This window comes from Rhynchophorus ferrugineus, unplaced genomic scaffold (genome assembly GCF_030347505.1).
Source record: "Rhynchophorus ferrugineus isolate W39M unplaced genomic scaffold, kcgeb_rfMv2 rfM4, whole genome shotgun sequence".
Taxonomy (NCBI): domain Eukaryota; kingdom Metazoa; phylum Arthropoda; class Insecta; order Coleoptera; family Curculionidae; genus Rhynchophorus; species Rhynchophorus ferrugineus.
In genome coordinates, this window is record NW_027472583.1 from 47073198 (window position 1) to 47094907 (window position 21710).

Below are 21710 nucleotides of genomic sequence, written 5' to 3' on the forward strand. Positions count from 1 at the left end.
ATTATTACACTAGAAACTATTAGATAGTGTCAATGGGTCCTCTAGATATACATGTATACCTAGATTTAAGTTATCGTAAAGACAAATTATTAGTTAGTCTCCAGCGACTAGTAACAATGTAATAAATAAATTTTAAAAAACTTCGGATATGACATAAAGCATTTTAATTTCCAAATATGAAAATATTGTTTATTAGGCTAATGATAGTATGAATTGGCTGTCTAAGCCTTACACTTCTGTCAATTCAAATTAGTTACGGATCTCGTTTATAATGCCAGAATAGTTTTGATAACCCATAAATACTCTATGGCAAGATCGATACATCATTTTATTGATCTATCTGATCCATATTTTCTTTAGAGAACTTCCTTGGATTTTCTACACAGTAGAATGAGTTCAATAGAGTGCCTTGTAAGAATTTAATATCTACCAATTTTATAAAGAAAAGCGAATCTTGTGCCAACCACACGACTAGGTGTCCCAAAGTGACCAGATCAGGTACAAGCGAACATGAAATGAAATCAAGAGTCTCAAATCTTTTCGAGAAGTTTAAAATAAGTTCTGTCCTATAAAATAATACATTTTTATCATCATAACTCTGCAATTCAACACATTTATTGCACTGATATAATGTTTTACAGATACCATCTTTCAGACGTTAGAATCCGAAATATTGCTTAAATACACCTTCACGACAGCTTCTATTTTTCATTTCCATAAATATTCAATCATTCATGCATGGAGAATTATTGAGATGGAGAAAGATCCTGAGATCTACGAGAGCTAAATCTGACGACTAGGGTTGCCTATGCAATAATTCGTGCCTTAGTTGACCTGTTTTCTTCTTTAAGCTAGACTTTTCTATCACAAATAGTTATAATAATAATCTGAAGTTATAAGTTTACCAGTTTTGGGGTAATTCACGCCAAACTTCCCACTAATATTAAAAGTAGTTTAAAAACATATTAATAAAGTAGAACAGAATTTGTTGAGACTATTCTATCTTGCACTTCCCTTTTAACAAAACAATTGAACCGACTTCAAAAAACAAATAAGGAACTCACTAAAAACTAATAAATAATCAAACTTAGATTTTTAACACAAAAGAAACGTTTTAAAATAAAAAAAATGTACATAATAGTCGTTGTGATAACTAAATAAAAATAAACAAAAACCATATGTAACCTATCTACTACAGGTAATTTATATTCTACTATATACACACAATTTAGCTGAATACCTACCTAGCTGCCTGCAATAGTTCTAGTACTTCTCATATCATATGGTTAGTGCTTAAAAAGCAAACTGACTCACTTTTACATTGACTTTTACATTGAACTATTTCCGATTTTCCGTCACATCAGTTCAATACTAATAAATATCTGATATCACACAAATAACATAATTTTAGATTAAAAAAATATGTGATAACTTTGTACATGCATTTGTAATTTGAGGGTATCCCTCGATTTCCCCCTTTCCCCCATCAGATAATGACTTGGTTGCAATGGGACCAACTCGGAAGTGCACACTTTCGAATAAAAAAAGAATTTTGAAAATCGGTCTATAATCACGGAAGAAATCGGCGAACAAACATTAAAAAATATATACAGCCGAACCTCCTCCGTTTCGAAGTCGATTAAATTGGGAATTGTTTGAAATTATATTGATATTTTAATTAGAAACATTAGTTTATTTTTAATAAAACTTCTCTTAAAATTAAATTCCACAATACGCTATAAACTGGTCCACAATATAATATCAAATTGTAAATTAATTTTGAACATATAATGTCTAGACATATAAAATCAGGTAAAATATATTATAACAAGGCAAGGAAACAATCATCTGAGAAATATTTAATTTTTCTTATATAACACAAACAATGAAAATAATAAAATTCGTAGCCGCCTTAGGGGCGCAGTGGTAAAGGCGATAGGACGGTCCTCCTACTGTTGCGATAACCGCGGGTTCAAATGCTGCTGCGGCATGGTCGTAAATTTATGTTTGTGGTTGTTTAAAATTTGTGAAGAGGATTTCTAAAGTTGGTGTAGGCTTAATGCTGAGGTCCGTGATTCGAAGCCCACGTTAAACTGTAAGTCCAGTCTAGATAAACCCATAGTTGGTAAAAGGAAACTTTAAAATATATAAAAAAAATAAAATAAAATAAAATTCATGGAGCATTACAAGGTATATACGATGAACATATATAAACATTTAGTCCAAAAAAAAATGTGAATGTTGGTGTTCAATCAAAATAAACTTATAAAAAATTTGATGGGCCTTGGCACGAGGTTTCTTTCAATCAAACAACAAAAGTAATGAATATCAAAAGAGCAATGTTGAGGATTCAATTAGCATTTGTATACACCTATATACGTATACACAGGAACAAATGACAGGAATAGCAAAAATTATAAATTGTTCTCTCCATCAGGCACTCCCACAACTTAACTATACAAGTTTTGATCCCCTGTTTTTTTTTTTATAAAAATAATGCTAGCCTAAACCTTCATGTTTATTCCTATTTCAAATATATATATAGATTTGATTGTGTATCTTCCTGATATTGAATATAAACATTTGCAGAAACATGAAGATATTTGAGAAAATCTGATGTATACTACTTTTAAACTAATTTTTAATTCTTAAAACTTAATTCTTTAAGAACATATTAAAGGTATATTTAAGAGCTTATTAATCATTTTCATGATGATCTGAAATACATATTTGAAAAAAAAATATATTTTTATGCTTCTAACATCTTGATTGTGGCGCTGTGTTATTAAAACAAATGTTATATGTAATAGAAAAAGCTCCTCCATTTCTTTATAAAGATACCTAAAAATGAATCTACTATTTAATAAAATTAAGAGACTCTTTTTGTGATGTGAAATGCTGGTTAAAAATGATAACATTTTTTTAAACGATGTACAATTCTTTAAAAAATAATAATCACTATACATTAAAATAAAGCTTTAAATTTGAGAAAAAAAACAGCTCAAACATAATTTATAACCATAATATAATATAAAAAGCTATTATACTTTCTTTTCAAAGTTGATTGAATTGCTCAACGTACTTTATATAAGAATACCGAATCAGACATTATCTCACGACATCTAAAATAAAAAACGTTGTTTCTTCGTATCTCACCCTACTATGACCTTTGACCGATGAAGGTGAACTAGCCACTGGTCCTCGTCCAGCTTCATCCCTCCTAGACGCAGCTTCTTGGCAGGTTCGAATCTAGACGGACTGGCCGCTGATCTAACCCTAAAATAATGCGCATCTCGATGAGAAGAAGCGAATCTGTGCGTGAACCGGTCGTGTCAAACCCTATCGTGACCTCGTGGTCATCAACGACTACGCGGTCGTCCTGGGAAGGGCCGGACCTGGTCCAGATCCGCGAGATGTTGTCTTGGTCAAGGGAGACGTGATTAAACAATTCACCACCGACAGTTTAACGGTCAGCATCAGATTTCATTGTTCATTTACATCGATATAAATTTCATTTAGATTATTCAATAAAACAATAAATCACCTATTTTAATTTAATAGAACAAGTAAATAATCATGATATCAATATTACAGTATTTTTATGATATAATTAAATGCAAAATAAAACTATTTTAAAAAGCATAATTAATGGAAAAACATGTATTTTCTGAACATAAACCAAATCATTTATATAATACTAACAACAATAAATTTTGTTATTTTACTGTAATAAAAAAATGGGTTAATTTTGTTAAAAAAATAACTCAAACAGAAAACTATTTTATTAAAATATGCTAATAATATAGATCAAAGATAATCTTATATTTTGAAAAGTTAAATATTTGCTATTAAAATTTCCTTCGCCATTATATCAACAAAGCTAATTTAGACATAAAATCATAGAGGGAGCTCGGCTCGTCATAAAATATTATGAATTAACCTGCAAGCAAAATAATAGAACCAAGTACTCTAATGATTTTACTTGCAACATGACATCGGTATTTGAAATAGATGGTTCCCTTTTAGGAGGGGTAAGTTACTTTCAAATTTTCATTTTAAATTATAGAAGTTAACATTTTTAGGGCGGACAAATTTTAAGAGTTGCCTTAAGCCTTAGCTGTTTACGACAGGTTCCAGTTCGTATTTACAATATAAGAGCCGGTAGACCTAAACCTGGTCTTATGGAACAGCACCTTAAAGGTACCTAATTTTAAAAATAATGTATATTGAGAGACATAATTACATGTACCCACAGGAGTTGAGTTACTTCGTAAGATGTGTAACGCCCATGTAACAGGGCTTCATCCTGGATCTTGCGATTTAACCTTTAAACCTACTAAAATCAAAGGAGGTTTTTATGAATGTTTTATTAACACAGCAGGCAGTATAAGTTTAATCTTACAAGTAGCTATTCCGTGTGCAATATTTGCTGATTGTCCTGTTAAGTTAAGAATTACTGGTGGCACTAACGTGGACATGGCACCTCAAGTTGATTATCTCACAGAAGTGTTTCGTCCAGTACTTGAAAAATTTGGTGCGACGTTTGATTTTGAATTAGTACGTCGCGGGTATTACCCTAGAGGTGGAGGAGAAGTGATAATTAAAATACGGCCAATCCAACACCTTACTGGAATAGACTTAACTAAATTTGGCAATATTGTATCCATTAATGGTTGGAGTTTTTCATCTGGTACGCTCCCACCATGTGTTTCTACAAGAATAGCTGATGGTGTCAAAGAGACTCTCAGCAATTTTAAAAATATAAATATTGAATGTTATAAAGAAGATGAAATTATAGCTCCACATAGTGCATCTGGCATTATGTAAGTACCAATTTATTATTTTTCATTGTGTTCTTCATAGGTACTTTAGTTTAGTAGCTGAAACAGACACAGGTTGTGTGATAGGTGCTTCAGGTCTAGGAAAAAAGAAGGAAAAATTAGAGGTAACTGGAAAAAAAGCAGCATTGGATTTATTGAAGTCAATAGAGCAGGAAGCTTGTGTGGATGATTATTGTCAAGACCAAATTGTAATTTTTATGGCTATTGCTAAAGGTCCTTCCAAAGTTAAAATTGGCGGACTGACACAGCACACAAAAACTGCTATATTTGTGGTTGAAATTTTAGCAAAAGTATGTTTGGATGACTAAAGAGTTATATGAATTATTCAAATATTTTTTTAGGTCCAATTTAATGTAGTGCCTATCCAAGGAGGAAATATAGTGCATTGTACTGGTAGCTAAAAGTATTAGCTATTTATTTGTGACCAAATACTGATTGAACTTTTAATTTAATTTTCAGTTCTAATATCAATATAATGTATGGTATAATAATTAATATATTTTATAATGAAGAAAAACTAATCAGTTTAAGTGTTGATTTATCCTTTTTTATTTCATTATTTTATAATTTCAAATTGATTTTGTTTCAATTTTAGTTATTTTAAGACTAATTTTAAAGAATTATAAGTTAATTTGAGCAATAAATTGATTTTTGTTATATGATTTTCCAAATCTGCATCCATCTTCTATTTTTCAGTGTCTGGTTATTGAGAAGAGTACATGTAATATACTGATGTATAATTTTTTTAATTATGAATATAACCAATATAAAATAAAATAACAAGTGAGTCACTTCTTCAGTCCATGATTTAAATATTCATTGTTACTTAAACCACCAAAAGTATATTGGATGATCAATTATTTCAAATGCATAAATTTAAAATACTATTCCCTTCACAAATGTTAATTACATTTCAATATTTCTATTGTTCTATTTACCTATAAGAATTTAGATGAATCATTACTATTATTGTCTAACTGGAATATGATTATTTAGGAACGTCTAGAAGAATATTTTGAGTCGAAGTTATTTTTTTATTTGAAACGCAATTATGAAATATAGTGTAGTTTTATTATCCGAATTTTAGATAAGTTAATTAAAATCGATACGTTATCTGGAGAGAGATAAGCATACCCTCAAATCATTCATCCTGAATGCTTCGCTGTGTGGCATGTGCTACCGTCCTACTGTTGATTTGAGCTAAAAGGAACCGGTTATAATAATTTCGTAACATTCGCCTTTGAGGAGATAAAAACGTGATGATCAATGATACCGCTGGCCCATAATCCATACTCCAACAGTAACTCTTTATGAATGCATTGCTCGGTTCACTTGATAAACCTCATATGGATTGGCGTCATTCCAAACAGGGCAATTATGCTTATTAATATACCCATTTATTAAAAAATACGACTCATCTAAAGATGATGTTTCATCCAAACAGAAAATGGTTTTCTAATTAATACTAATTTCAAACATAAAGTTTTGATGTCTGGCAACTTACTAGATATTTTGGCTTGAGGAACTGAATAATAAACAAAAGATTAATGAGATGCCGACGGAATAACATGGTGGCCTATATCGACTAGTAAAGAATAAATGAACGTAGATTTCATAAAAATATATTCAATATACTGGTATATAAGTTTTTTGTAGAAAACTACAATACATACATTTTTAACAGAAACAATTAAAATCGGTTAGTTTAAAAAGTGGTTCGGGAATCTGAGCTCTTGTCGCAAGACTCCATCAAAAATTGCTTCAGCGGCTAGTACTTTAACGTCGGGGTGTTGTTTCAGAATTCTTTTATGTTTACTTTGATTTTCCATTGATGATATAACAAAAGTATTGCTAAGCGGTGCATTAGGTATTTTTGTGATACACTTTCCCCCACATGCCTCTATAGCACCTGAAATAGTATGATTAAATTATTCTTATTTAAATATTTTTAATCTATTACCTTTTAAAACATCAACCGCTGTAGTGACTTGAATTAAAAAGTAATGGTTTTTAAGTAGTTTTTTCTCTCTGCTTTTCATCAATGATTCCTTTAGACTAAAGTTCCACTTAGCTTCGGCCTCGGGGTCTTGTAAAATGTAATCCCAGGGATCTGAAGCATGGAAACGTTAATATTTGGTACTAAAAATAACATGTCGAATTCACCTAAAAATTCATGAGATTTTTTCGATTCTACAATCCATTGTGGAGAACATATTGGTTTTCCTAATCCAACAGCACATAACAGCTTTTGAGACCTTTTTATATGTTCTGTCACCAAAACTGTACAGCTATTTACTGAATCTATTACACTGCCACCTAAAAAATAAAAGATAATAAAAGAAACAAGTTCAAATGCATATGACTTAATTACCTAACTGTCTTATTAGTGATTCCATTTGTGGACTATCCATCATAGTAAAGACTACTTTAGGTTTTTGTCTTCTAGCTGCCCTCTGTAATAATAATTCAATCAATCAGTAAGACATTCAATAAAAAACCACTAATACTAATAATAAATAAGTATTTGAAATCACAATATATACAAGGTGCTAAAATATGTATGGACATGGACTACAAAACCACCAAGCACTAATCTTAGTAATCCACGAAAGGCCTAAGAATAAGATCTACAAATGGCAATGTAAAAACACAATTGGACAAAAACATTTGTAATAATTTTAAAATATACTCAGTAAGTTACAATTTAACCCCATATCCAAAATTAAATTATGAGAGTAACAATAAACCAAACATTTTGAAAAAAGTAGCTAACATATTTAATCTGAATTATTTAAAAGATGTAGAATATATATTGTAATAAAACGGCCAAAGCATTAGAATGGGATCAATGATATGGAATAATAAGAAACAAACATCTTTTTAACTGACGTATTTATTGATTATTAAATGAAGATGATTTGTGATAAAGTAGACCTTCTGAAACTAAAGGACGATAGAGAAATGGTTAAATTTAGTTTATGTATATTTTGTGAAAAATGAAAAGTCATGGTGGAAAATATAAAATAAACGTAAACGCTACTATTTTAATACTCACCTCTGTAGAACTGAGTAAAACACTTTCATCATTTGTTAATTTTTGCCTTTTTGGTGTGGATGGGGCTGTCGAAATACAACCGCTGTCGCTACTTTCAGAAGCAGTACTCTCAAGTACATTCTTTCTCTTTGATGGCTTTGGAATTTTAACTAACGATTCTTTTTTTGGATTCAGACCACTCTGTGTCGAACTTTTCTTTTTAATTTCCTTAGAGACGTTTTGCTTATTTCTAACTTTTTGATAATTTGCTATTCTGCTACTATTAGGTTGTTCAAGTGTTTCATTCTGTTCGACAACAGCCATACTTCTTCTATTTTTCGGCACTTTTAAGTGTAGGTCATCAATAACGACCAATTTTTTTGCAACTCTTTTAGTTTTTGTTATTTTTGACTCTAACAATGCTATTGACTGGTTCACTTCGACATTTGTAACATTAATTTTTGCCTCCTGACCATTTTCTCTAATTGCTACATCATTTAATTCTTCAGAAGATAAGAGCTTTCTTTTCGAATTTCTAAATTTTTTTTTCGGTATGTCTTCTGCCACCAATGATATTTTTGTCTTTTTACTTTCTCTCTTAGGCCTAGTGTTAATGTTCATATCGGAGTTTTGATTGCTATCTGTTGATATCCTTCTTTTTTTGGTCCTACCAGTGCTAATTTTAGTTACATGAGGCTCATCATCTAATTCTGATGTTTTATTAATATCCCCACTTTCCTTATTTTTGATTAGCTTTTGACCACTTCCTTCCGGCAATACTTCTTTTCCATCACATAGTGCTTCATTAGGAACAATCTTCTGTTTAGTAAGCCTTCTTTGTTTAGTTTCCACATTACTGATAACATTATTATCATTTTCTTCCAAGTTCAATTCTTTGCCATAGGTTTTTCTAGGATTTCTTCTTCCAGATTTTCTTACTGTAGAACTTGTTTCTTGATCAACGAAATCGTCGTCGTGTTCATTCAATTTCAATTTGCCGTGATCTTTCTTTTGATCTAGTTTTTCAGTCGAATTCGCTTTTTGTCGTCCAAGCCTCGATGATTTTTTCGATGAAACATCATCTTTTTCAGATAAGTTTGTTTTCTGTTTTTTATTTGTTCTTTCCCCTGATACCTGACCCTCACTAGGCTCTTGATTTAAGTCCACTTTTTGTTTTTCTTGTACAATTTCATTCGATCGCATATTTGGCGATATATTGGCGTATTCTACATCTTCAGTTTCTTTAGTTTCATTCAAAACATTTGATACTGGATTACTTGGTCTACTACTCGACAATTCTACATCTATGTTATCAAAATTTATATCAATGCTTTCTTTTACAGGTTCTACAATGGAATCATCCTTCAGAAGAGTGGACACTGATTTATCCAAATTATACTCCATTTTTTTGAAAGAAAATTTCTGTACTTTTGGAACCTCAGTAACGACAGGAATTACCTGAGTTGGTGCATCAAATACGTCATCTTCCGCCCTTGAATTACATACTTTCTCTGCTGGTTGACCAACAATTTCATCATGTGTATGTGAAATAGGTTTTGTTTTAGCAGAAAAGTCGTCTTGTCTGCTTAATACATTAACTTTATTTGGTTTTAATGGCTTATCATTTATAATTTCTTGAGTATTCCCTAAATATAACTCAGAATTGCCCAATATCTTGTTTTGTTTGAAATTAGATAGTTTTTTAGTTGATTCACGCAGTTTAATGTTAATATCAATTTTTTGGGTTGGATCATTTATATCATTATCACCAGTGTTATCAATAATTCCTAAAGATTTTCTAGATGGTTTTCTGTCAGTTATAGATACACTTAATGGTTTAGGAGAGGAGCACATTTTTTGAGTTGGACAATAAAATTCTGATTCAGTTACGGGATCACTGACTAAACCTAAAATTTTATCAGATGGTTTTCTATCAACCGTTGTGTTTAAAGGAGCTAAAGGACATATCTTTTGGGTTGGTCCATATAGATCATCAATATCTGTAATAGAATCATCATCGATGCCTAAAGTTCTATTAGATGGCTTTCTTTCAATTAATGATATATTTAGTTGTTTGGGAGATGTGCATATTTTTTGAGTTGGTCCATACATCTCTGAATCATTCATAATATTATCAATAACACCTAAAGTTCTATTAGAAGGTTTTCTATCAATTGCCGATATATTCAATGGTTTGGATGAAGTATATATTTTCTGGGTTGATCCATAAAAATCAGTGACCTCATCAGAAATACCTAAAGTTTTATTAGAAGGTTTCTTATCAATTGCTGACAGATTTAATTTCTTAGGTGAGGAGCATATCTTGTCAGTTGGGTCATATAATACAGTGTCAGTGATAAAATCATCAGGATCACCTAACATTTTGTGAGATTTCTTATCTAATGCTAATATATTTTGCTTAGGTGAGAAACATATTTTTTGTGTTGGGCCATAAAAATCAGTATCAGTAATAGGATTATCTGAAATACCTAAAGTTCTGTTAGTAGGTCTGCTATCTACTACTGATAGATTTAACTGCTTAGACGAGTATATCTTCTGAGTTGGCCCATATAATTCAGTGTCAGTGATAGAATCGTCAGGAATATCTGAAGTTTTATTCAAAGATTTCTTATCACATGTTGATATATTTAATTGCTTTGGTGATGAGCATATCTTCTGTGTTGGTCCATATAAATCAATATCAGAAACAGTGTCATCAGGAATATCTTTAGCACTATTACAAACTTTCATATCATTTGCTGATATATTTAACTCTTTAGGTGAGGAACATATTTTCTGAGTTGGATCATAATCAGCCATTGCACTAACAGTAGTAATAATATCAGAAGTAGTTTCATTTTTGTCATCAGAATGTTTCTGTTTACTTGAAAGTTGAGATTCTTCAGATAGTATTTGGGTTAAACCAAATTTGAAGCTTTCTGAAGATCCACTAGTGATTTGACTGAAGTTTTTATGTTTAGCACTATTATCTTGTGTGGCAGGAATGCAATCAGTATCATTCAGACCAGCTGTTGACATATTCTGAGTGGCAGGGATACTCTTCTCCAATGTCTTCATGTTATTTACATCTGTTTCTGTTTCAGAATCAGTTTCTGTAATGACATAACTATCTTCCTCATTGGCTTCATCCTTACATATTGGTTTACTACTTTGACGAGATACATCACTTTCTAAGTCCTGAGTGCAAATAATCATAGCTGATTTTCTTTTTCTTATAACTTTAATATCATCTTCTGTCTCTGAATCACTGGACAGTTGACAAACCTTTTTCTTAAATGTAATTATATCAGATGAGCTTTGAGTATCAGAAGAATCTTTAGTAAAAGGTATTTGGCTTTTTAGAGGACATCTGGATTCTACATCTAAATTTATTACTTTGAAAAAATCTGAAGAGTCATTACTATTTGGATCATCCACATCAGCTGCATTATTTTGGAATCTGGACGGAGCTGCTAACTGCAAAGTTGTAATATCACTTTCTTCACAGTCAGTTTCTTCATCTCTGGTAGTAGGGGAAGTATTTGAAAGACATTTAGTAGAATTCTCACAGTTATTATTAGAAGGGGATATTTTTGTTTCTTCATTAATTTGATCCAATTGTATATCACATTTTGTAGATATATTATTAGACTCTACAATGCTGTTTTCTGTATTATTATCCTCAATTACTTTAAAAAATTCAGTTGAATCATTACTGTTATTATCAACCAATTGGGTTCTGATATAATCAGCATTAACACAGACATTGGTTGGGATGTTATCTTCACAATCAGTTGCTTCTTCATCATTATCATTCAATATTTTATTAATATCATTATGATTCTCAAGAGAAGCTAAACAATCATCATCATCATGAATATTTTTCAGTACGTCTATGGTTGTTGATAGTTTTGAATTATTATCAGTATTAGAAATAATATTGGTTTCTTTAAGACATGTGTCATTTATTTTATGTAAAGCATCATCAATATTGGTATTATCATTTTCTAATACAGAAACATCTCTATTAACTGTAAAATAAACACATTTTTTAAAAATATTACTTAAGAGTGGAACATTTACCTTTCTGTATATCAATAACTTCTGTTTCTGCATCATGAATATCATCTTTAACAGGTTTAACACTTTTGGGTACTTTAAATTCAGTAAATACTATAGCTTGAGTAGGAGCTTCATGAATATCTTCCAAATTATTACTGCTGTTAGAATGTATTAATAATTGTGTAGTTGAACCATAAATAGACTGTGTTAGCTCCTGTGTTAACTGACTACAATTTTGACTATTAACCTCATCCAAATCCTAAAGATTATGATTTGTAAGATATGGATATATGTATACATGAATAAAGAATTGCCTGAATAATATATGTTCCTAAAACATCTCCTAATTTTATTTTAGTATTGTGTTCCAATTGTTCCAACTTAAATGGGTGTATTTTTCTATTATCACAATATGTACCATTACTAGAATTTAAATCACTTATAAAATGATCTCCATTTAAGGTTATAATAATTGCATGATTTTGGCTGATATTCTAAAAAAATCCATAAATGTATATCATTTAATTTTCTTCTCAACAAGCCTACCAAATGTTTAACATTCACAATAGCTTCACGATTTCTTCCAATTGTATTCACTCCATCGTATATATTATATATTTTGTTATTAATATTTAATTTGGCTACCTGAAAATCAATTCAAGGGCATTTCTTAATAAACTGATACGTAGCTATATTAAAGTGTAATAAATTCTGAAGAAGCTTTTAATTACCCTAGATTGGCCTGCAATAAATCTTTTTACATTACTTTCCATTATGTTGAATTATAAAGTAATTTTAGTGTTTTGTAAACACTTTTCGTTATCAACAAACATTATTTTCAAATATAACCCAATATTCAAAAGTCACAACGACAGCGTCTAGTAGTTCAATGTGTTGCGTAGTAGTTCAAAGTGACAGTAGGCGTTATAATTGTGGAGGGTTCATTTGAATTTTGAATGTTTTACTTTGTTTGATGTTTTAACACAACTTAATAAATTTAGTTATGTTTGAAAAATAGTATAATAAATATTAAAACTATTATAGAATATATGAATTAATAATGTTAATGTAGTAGTTCAATAATTATATTATTAATAATGAATTTTTTTCGTCCCATAAATATTAAAATATACAAACATTAAATTTGAATGAGATATTTTAAGATTTTGTGAAAAAATAATAATAGCTAAAGCTGTTTTTTGGAAGCCTGAAAACTCAAGAAGGAAAAATCAACTGTCGTTTGAATGACGAAAAAGGAGGAGATATCTGGTGTGTGAGCCCACATAACGTGCCGACATCGTCGTCAAGGAGGTATCAGTGTCCAGTGGCCGCGCGTCCGACTAACACAATCTCCAGAAAGCGGCGCGTTCTGTGGAGTGACAAGAGGATGGCTTGCAGAGGGCTACCGACAACGCTCCTGCTACTGTTAGGCACAGCATGGATCGTGGAATCCGCCACTTTGGACCTAGGTAATATTTTGTATTCTTCATTAGGTTCAGTATTTTATTTTCAACAAAAAATAATCTAATACGGGCCAGTAGAATTGTTTCTACATAAGCCTGATTTCACTTTATATGGAAATCTGTAACGCACCTGATTTATATTAAACCTTTTTCGTAGAAACTGGTTGAGTAACACGAAAATGTTTATTTCTTTAATACCTACACATGTTCCATATTTGGTACCGATTCTAAAACATCTATTTCTACAACGAAGTTTTTCTTTTAATTAACTTGTGTTATGTTAGAGTTTAAAAAGGCCGTAGATGCGCTTTTCCTTTTGATCTAGTTCAACACACTGCACTATGGTTTCAAAAATAACACCTCACCCGAAACGGTTATTAATAATTTTCGGTTTTTATTTTGTTTCCTGGTTGGGGCGCTCGTAACTTCGAGATTTATGGATAGACGAAAAAAGATTATTATTACAGCAGAAGAATATAAATCGATCCGATAACATATCCAGTTAAAAAAATGCATGCCATATCCTTTTTTTAAGAAGTATTAGTGCTTAAAACTTCACAAAATGTAAATACAATAGCTTATAAAAAATAAATAAAACAAGATACATAAATATAATATTCTTTAAAAACAGTGTTTCATAATCTTGATGTACGAATACTTACAGTTTGGCAGAGAACTATTTTCATTATTAACAAATAACTCTTCTAATTGTTCGGAAATATTTGTCTATTTTATATCATATATCACTTGAGTTCAATTATTTTGGCAGCTGTCAAAGTTAATTTATAGAGAATATTTTATTATATTTTACTTACTCTGTGCAATGAATATGTGTATATAATATTGAACTATCATTACTTCTAAAATACTTATCAATAATAAATAATAAACATTGCTTGTTAGTTCCTAATAAAAATAAAATTGAATCAATTATAAAATATAACTAAATAAAGCAAGGTCAAGTTGATTTAAAACACCATATACAAATTAAGCAATATTTATTTTCAACAATTTATACCACTTATTTGGTTGTATCAAGGACTTAAATCAATCATTATTTGAGAATAAATCACCCAACGTGTCTTTAACTAACTCTTCCGATCACAGGAAAGTTGTTTTATATTCCTAATTGAACATATTTTCATATTTTGCAAGCAAATTTAAGGGCTCATTTCGTTTACCCCTGATTTAGCGGTAACCATTGATACTAGGGACGTAGGATATTCTACAGAGGTTATCTTTTTAAAATTACAAATAAAAAAGCAGTATAACACAGTTTCGCTTTTTTGATTGAGCTTCAAAAACTTAACGTATTATATATACCAATTGTAGTGATATATGGAATTAATGATATTAATGTAGACTTCAGATTAATATTTTTTATCTATTTATTGATGACATTGACAGTTAAAATATAAAATTGTCAATTTGACGAAAAAAATAATATTTTTAAAACATTTTTTGATGACTGTTAAAATAGAGGGGGTTAATTTTAAAGGAGGATTAACGTAAAAGGAAGTTGTTTTTTTAAGAAATTACATTAAGCATTGATGTAAGTACCATATGTAAATGGTTGTAACATGTGGGATATTCAGAAATTTATTTTATGGGAGCAGTTGGAGTGCCTACACATTCACCAATATCGATGTCATAAATGGGTCGATAAATTTTAAATTATTTTAATGATCTAATTATCCATTCAGATGACCAAAAATAGGTACAATACAAAATAGTTTTATAAAATAGTAAACAATTATAGCTAATTATGATACATTAAAAGGAGTCATAATTACAATAAACTGATAGTAGGCAGGACAGAAGAAAATTATCAATGGATACGATTTAGAATAATTGTTTAAAAACCTCAAAAAATAGTGTGCTTGATTCATTTCGATTTGTAACATGTTCTGTTTAATCAGGTTGGCGGTGGCGACTTCATTCGAAATAACAATTCATTAGAACAGAGATAACAGTGCAGTTATTAATGAATCAATAAAGCCGGTGGTGACCGCATCCTGCTGCTCGCCTTTCCAGAAATCTCCAATGACCTGTTTGCTATTTTTATGATGTTTTTAAAGTTGTGACGGCGTTTTTGAGAAACCATTTAAGACTTGGGATCTTTTTTGTGGTTTCGTGTTTTAATGATTGCAAATAAAACCTCTATATATAACTTTAGAGTGAAAACCATAACATTTGTAATTTGTATGATATTTTACTGTATTAAACGTTGAAAATTGATTCATACCATTTTGTTCCTTAGCTAGTTGCTTTGTCATAACGGATAGGTTCTGCGCCATTGATTGGAACAAGTTTGTGGGTGCAGGAATATCTGGCGAAGATGAGTGAGGCTCGATTTTCACTTTGAATGTTACATTGTCATCATCAGTAATAATTCGATGCAAAAATTGTTTGAAATTTTATAAAAAAAAACAAAACCTCCCGTGGGATTTAATTTATTACCCTATGATTTACTTTCAACACTTGATAAGTTAAATAACATTAAAGGGATTAAATATGCCCTATATGTTTTAGTGTGATGTGATATCTAATATCGAAACTTTTCTCAAAATGCGTTTTGCTCGAAATTGTTGACATGATATCTTAAATTTTACTAGATAACGTGTTCTACCGAAAATTTAGTGTCAGCCTTTTCTATACAGTCTTCTATCGTACCAACATAAAACTATTAAAAAAGAAAAAATTACTATGTTTAAAAATTCGAAAATAATAAAACTGGTCAAAAAAAATCTGGGGTTTAAAAATATTTTTTTTACTCTTTTTTAATGGCATAATTGTAATACATTGAGCTTTGATAATATGAAAGAAAAAAGGTTTTTCCAAATTTCTAGACTAGAATACCCCTTAATTAAACAGTAGTATAAATTAGAAAACCTTATATATGTCTGACCACAAATAATGGTAAGTAGATAGATGCCAATCAACACATGTCTACTGAACTAAAATTGTAGATACTAGTAATTTGCTTCGTTTATTTTAATTGCCTAGTTCAATAGTGTTAATTGTTGACAAGCAGTTTGATCAGATATCAGGAGGCCATGAACAATCCCCTTACAATTCCACTAAACACTAACATCAACTTCCTCAACGTTGATATGGATTTTGCAGCCATTTGTGAAGCTTTTCTGAACTTCAATTATGATATTTTCTGCATTATTGTCACAAGCAAGGAAGCAAAGCAATTCTGACTCTTATGGTCACGTGTGTTTGAGCGAATGCTAATTCAAACACGTCATCATAAGCACATACACAGTTTTTGATAATTTCAAAGCTCAATACCTTTTAACGTTCTCTTTCTCACAAATAATGGTGAGTAGATAGAAGCCGGTTAACACATGTCTACTTAAAAGTAAAATTATAAGTTCGTGATTTAAAAAAGCAATAACTTTTTATATATAGCTTATAACAAAAAAATATTTGAAACTCTAGTGAGAACATTTTTGAACATTCAAATGAAATGAATGAAAGTGAATAACAACAAGATATAGTCCTGCACTATTTTTAATTAAATATTTAATGCATTTTTACTTTTCTTAGATTGTTGTAATTTATTCACTTTTTATCACCAGTGATCTTCCATATGATGTATCAATGTTTTTTTTTTTCTGGTATTAAAACATACAGAATTGACATCTCACAACTTCAATTAATTGACCAGTTTATTTTTATGTGATACCAAATATTTGGAATTCCTTATTTTTTTTAATATAAGCGTTATCGCGTGAACATTTAAATTGTTCAGATGAACTCCATAAAGTTTTACAAAAACACATTGTCTTTTTGCAGCAGTTTTAGTTACAAAATAATAATAATAATAATAACAAGATTTGATATTTTTGTGAAGCAGAATCTATATTAATATATAAGTACTATCAAAAATGTGTGACATCTACTAGGAAACAATAAAATTACAATTAGCAATAAAGTACACCGTTTATGTCCCCTTAGATACACAAAATAAACTTCTTTAAGGAGTCTTGTTTGGTTTGGTGTGAATGTTTCATGTGGCTCGAGACAGTAATTTTTGGGATTTTTTACATTTGATATTGTCACAAGAAATATACACTTCATCATCATAATTGTTCGCCTGGGATTCATCGTTCAAATTTTTGATTTTTGCCAGCTTTGTGTAAAGCCTTGTCAATACCTTTTTTTGCTTTGTGTTGTTGTTCCTTTTCTGTTGATTCTGATCGACAGCCAGAATGTTTAAAGTTAAACAAGAAAAAGCTTACTCTACAATAAAAGAAGTTAAAGCAGGTGTACCAAAAGGAAGTGTCCTGGGGCCAATGCTTTATCTACTCTACACTTCTGGTATACCATAAATGAAGAATATTACGATGGCTATATTTGCTGATGATATGCTTTGTTCAGCTGAGATAGTACTTCGCCATTTGTACCGCAATATCAAAATTTCGATGTTGTTGTCACTTCCAAGCAACACTTTTAAAACAATAATTATATAATTAATAAAATACAACATTTGTATCAAGAACGATTTTTATACATTTTTTGTTTAGAAAAAAGTTCTAATAAGAAAGAGCCAGTGAGACAGCTGGATACTTTTGAAATTTGTATATAGATATTAATTAATTAATTAATTAATCCTCGTACTAATATGTTGTCAGAAAGATGGTAGATTGTTCTAAACAGCTATTAATGTTGCTAATATTGAGTATCTATACATATTTAATATAGCTATACGTTTAAATAACAACTATTTATGTATTTATTATGTTGTTATTTAATGTATATGGATTATTAAGTACTTTACGCACTGATTGTAATTGTAAATGTAACGTTATCTACATACCAGTCAATCATGTGTTTTTTTTTAAATTGTTTTGTATCTGCACGATCAATGAATTAAAAATTTACCTTCTGTTAGAAAACTGTGTTCGTTTTATCCAGTTGGCTGTGCGACTACAACCATCCTACGTCCAATATTACCATAGGACCTTGAATATGAATATAGGCAAACAACGCAGGAGGAAATATACAATTTTTTAAACTACTTGATTGGGACGTTTCTTTTAAAAGATGAGTGACTGCTCCGCTATGTACTTAAATGCACATAGCGTCGGAATTTATTGTATAAACTTTGATGAAACATATATTTTTTGTGGGAAGAAATTATTTAAATAAAGATAGGCATAACCGAATAAATCGATTAGGTTACGGTACGCCATATTTCACAAAAATAATATATTATATTAAATAATATATCCGGGATTAATTCCAACGTTTAATTCTATATCCGAAATAATTTTATATATAAAAATTGGGATGTCATTCAGGTATATTGTTTAACGGAAGATTATATAACTCTCCATATTGCAAAGTAATTGATTATTTATAGTGTGTTGGCAAAATCAAAGTAAAGTGATCAATGATTCATTGATAATTAGATGATAATTGATGATTAGATTTAAAATAGATGAGGATACACTTTAAGACAATGTGGTTAGTTTGAAGCAGGTAAAGTGCATTTTTGAATTATATACGTATAAAGTGACATTAAGAGCTTTATTAAAATGCCAACAGATTATTAAAAATTATAAATATGTTTAGTTAAGGAGAAAGAAGTTTAAGGATGTCTTATGAATAATTGGTCGATTTTTTTTACGGAAAATACTGGTTTATTTTAAAAAGTTTCCAAAAGCAACCAACTTTTTATGGGTTCTCTTATTTCTATTATATAGGAAGTTTAAAATCCATCAAGCTTCAGTCCGTTGAAACATTCTTTATTTTTATCATTTAACATTTAAACTGTTCAGATGAACTCCATAAAGTTTTACAAGAACACGTTGTCTTTTTGCAGCAGTTTTAGTTACAAGTGAGTGAAAAAAAAATTAAGTTTAAAGATGCCTTATGAATAATTGGTTGATATTTTTTACGGAAAATATTGGTTTATTTTAAAAAGTTTCCAAAAGCAACCAACTTTTCATCGGTTCTCTTATTTCTATTATATAGGAAGTTTAAAATCCATCAAGCTTCAGTCCGTTGAAACATTCTTTATTTTTATCATTTAACATTTAAACTGTTCAGATGAACTCCATAAAGTTTTACAAGAACACGTTGTCTTTTTGCAGCAGTTTTAGTTACAAGTGAGTGAAAAAAAAATTAAGTTTAAAGATGCCTTATGAATAATTGGTTGATATTTTTTACGGAAAATATTGGTTTATTTTAAAAAGTTTCCAAAAACAACCAACTTTTCATCGGTTCTCTTATTTCTATTATATAGGAAGTTTAAAATCCATCAAGCTTCAGTCCGTTGAAACATTTTTTTTTCATTTAACATTTAAACTGTTCAGATGAACTCCATAAAGTTTTACAAGAACACGTTGTCTTTTTGCAGCAGTTTTAGTTACAAGTGAGTGAAAAAAAAATTAAGTTTAAAGATGCCTTATGAATAATTGGTTGATATTTTTTACGGAAAATACTGGTTTATTTTAAAAAGTTTCCAAAAGCAACCAACTTTTTATCGGTTCTCTTATTTCTATTATATAGGAAGTTTAAAATCCATCAAGCTTCAGTCCGTTGAAACATTCTTTATTTTTCTCATTTAACATTTAAACTGTTCAGATGAACTCCATAAAGTTTTACAAGAACACGTTGTCTTTTTGCAGCAGTTTTAGTTACAAATGAGTGAAAAAAAATTAAGTTTAAAGATGCCTTATGAATAATTGGTTGATATTTTTTACGGAAAATATTGGTTTATTTTAAAAAGTTTCCAAAAGCAACCAACTTTTCATCGGTTCTCTTATTTCTATTATATAGGAAGTTTAAAATCCATCAAGTTTCATAATTTATTAGTTTGTAAAGCTGTCAACTTTGGAGTAATGTAAAAATATCTTATTTACACTTCAGCAAAGTGACACATACTGCTGATGGTAAGTTTAAATATGACTATTTAAACAGAGACAAATAATGGGATGGGGAGAAAGTATTGACATAAATTTCAAACACTAATCGATTGACCTTTTATTACTTTTCTTGTAAAATGATACAACTAATTCGTTATTTTAATCGCCTGTGTCAATGGTCTTAGTTGTCGACAGACAAAGTGATGGTTTGACCAGATACGAGCAGGTCATGAACAATTGCCTTACTAGTCCTCCAGTACCACTAAATACTTAATATCAACTTTCTTGCAGCCACTGTGAAACTTTTCTGAGCTTCAATTCTGAGTTTTCCCACATTATTGTCACAAGCAACGAAGCAAAGCAATCCTGACACTAGTATTCATTCAGACATACATTATCATAAGCACCGTCACAATTTTCGATAATTTCAAAGCCCATTACCTCTCGATGCTGCCTTCTATCAAAAATGTTCTATCGACCATTTAAAATGCGTTATAGTACAACTTCATTGAAAGCATTACTAGAGATTTAAAGTCACCTACGAATAATTTTGAACTACTACTACTATTTTGATGACGTATTTGAGACAATGGATTGGATGGATGGATGACGACAATTATCTAACGTCTAAAACCAAATCATCCTTGAGAAAAACTTGGAGAGTAACGTTAGAATAAGAAATATACTTTTGAAGAGAAGTATGTTGATGAATAAAGTTGAATTTCTAAAAAATTATATGTTTCTTAATTATATCAAAGACTTCTTAAGTGATACGATATAATAATTTACACAACATTCAGACATTTTTTTCTATATTTAAAATTTGTTTGTAAATTAATTTTTACGAATATTAAATTACATTAAACATCTACATTAATATTTTAAGTATCTATAAAATCAGAATACGATATACCTAGACTCAACTGGTTTTCAAGCACTTTACGAATTATATCTTTCTAGAAATTTATATTTATTAGAGCAAGCAAGGGGGTTAGTATCATGTACTGTCAACATTAAGACATAATTTCTATATTTATATTTTGCATATTTAAATATTTCTAGGGAATCATTAAATAGCCATAATAATATTTAAAGCAGCTAAATTATACGATGGAGCATACCATATATCTGGATACAACTGTTTTAAAACCTTGTTCAATAAAACAGAAACTGGAAAGTCACCAAACGAAATAAAAACCTATAGACCTATATCACTGTTGCCAGTAATATCTAAGGTTTTTGAAAAAATCCTGTTGAAAATAATAAAACAGATCATAGAGAGAAAAAATCTAATACCAACACACTATTTTGGGTTTATTAACAAGCATTCAACAATTGACTAGGTCCACAGAATAACGGATGTTATTGAAAAAGCCTACGAAAGTAAAAAGTTATGCTCAGCCATATTCTTAGATGTAGCACAAGCCTT

The 21710-nt window shown here is 29.9% G+C and overlaps 3 protein-coding genes across 3 annotated transcripts in view; 2 read left to right on the forward strand and 1 right to left on the reverse strand.

The window, feature by feature from the left end:
• The first annotated feature begins 3935 nt into the window (after positions 1-3935).
• Rtca (RNA 3'-terminal phosphate cyclase) lies at positions 3936-5362 on the forward strand. Its single transcript, XM_076404283.1, has 5 exons — positions 3936-4031; positions 4083-4200; positions 4256-4823; positions 4873-5131; positions 5183-5362. The coding sequence occupies exons 1-5, from the start codon at positions 3990-3992 to the stop codon at positions 5240-5242; spliced, it is 1047 nt and encodes a 348-aa protein (XP_076260398.1). The 5' UTR covers positions 3936-3989; the 3' UTR covers positions 5243-5362.
• Positions 5363-6447: 1085 nt separating this feature from the next.
• LOC143195178 (uncharacterized) lies at positions 6448-12823 on the reverse strand. The gene is made up of 9 exons (XM_076402133.1): positions 12669-12823; positions 12484-12582; positions 12252-12431; positions 11959-12196; positions 7897-11906; positions 7213-7294; positions 7005-7157; positions 6802-6951; positions 6448-6750 (listed from the first exon to the last, which is right to left on the reverse strand). Exons 1-9 carry the CDS (start codon positions 12708-12710, stop codon positions 6542-6544), a joined length of 5163 nt encoding a protein of 1720 aa, XP_076258248.1. The 5' UTR covers positions 12711-12823; the 3' UTR covers positions 6448-6541.
• A 302-nt stretch (positions 12824-13125) lies between these two features.
• The window catches only part of Tsp (Thrombospondin), a 38515-nt gene continuing 29930 nt past the window's right edge, over positions 13126-21710 (forward strand). The window contains exon 1 of the mRNA XM_076402134.1: positions 13126-13406. Within this exon, the coding sequence (XP_076258249.1) occupies positions 13325-13406 (82 nt within the window). The 5' untranslated portion in view covers positions 13126-13324. The remainder of the gene's footprint in view (positions 13407-21710) is intronic.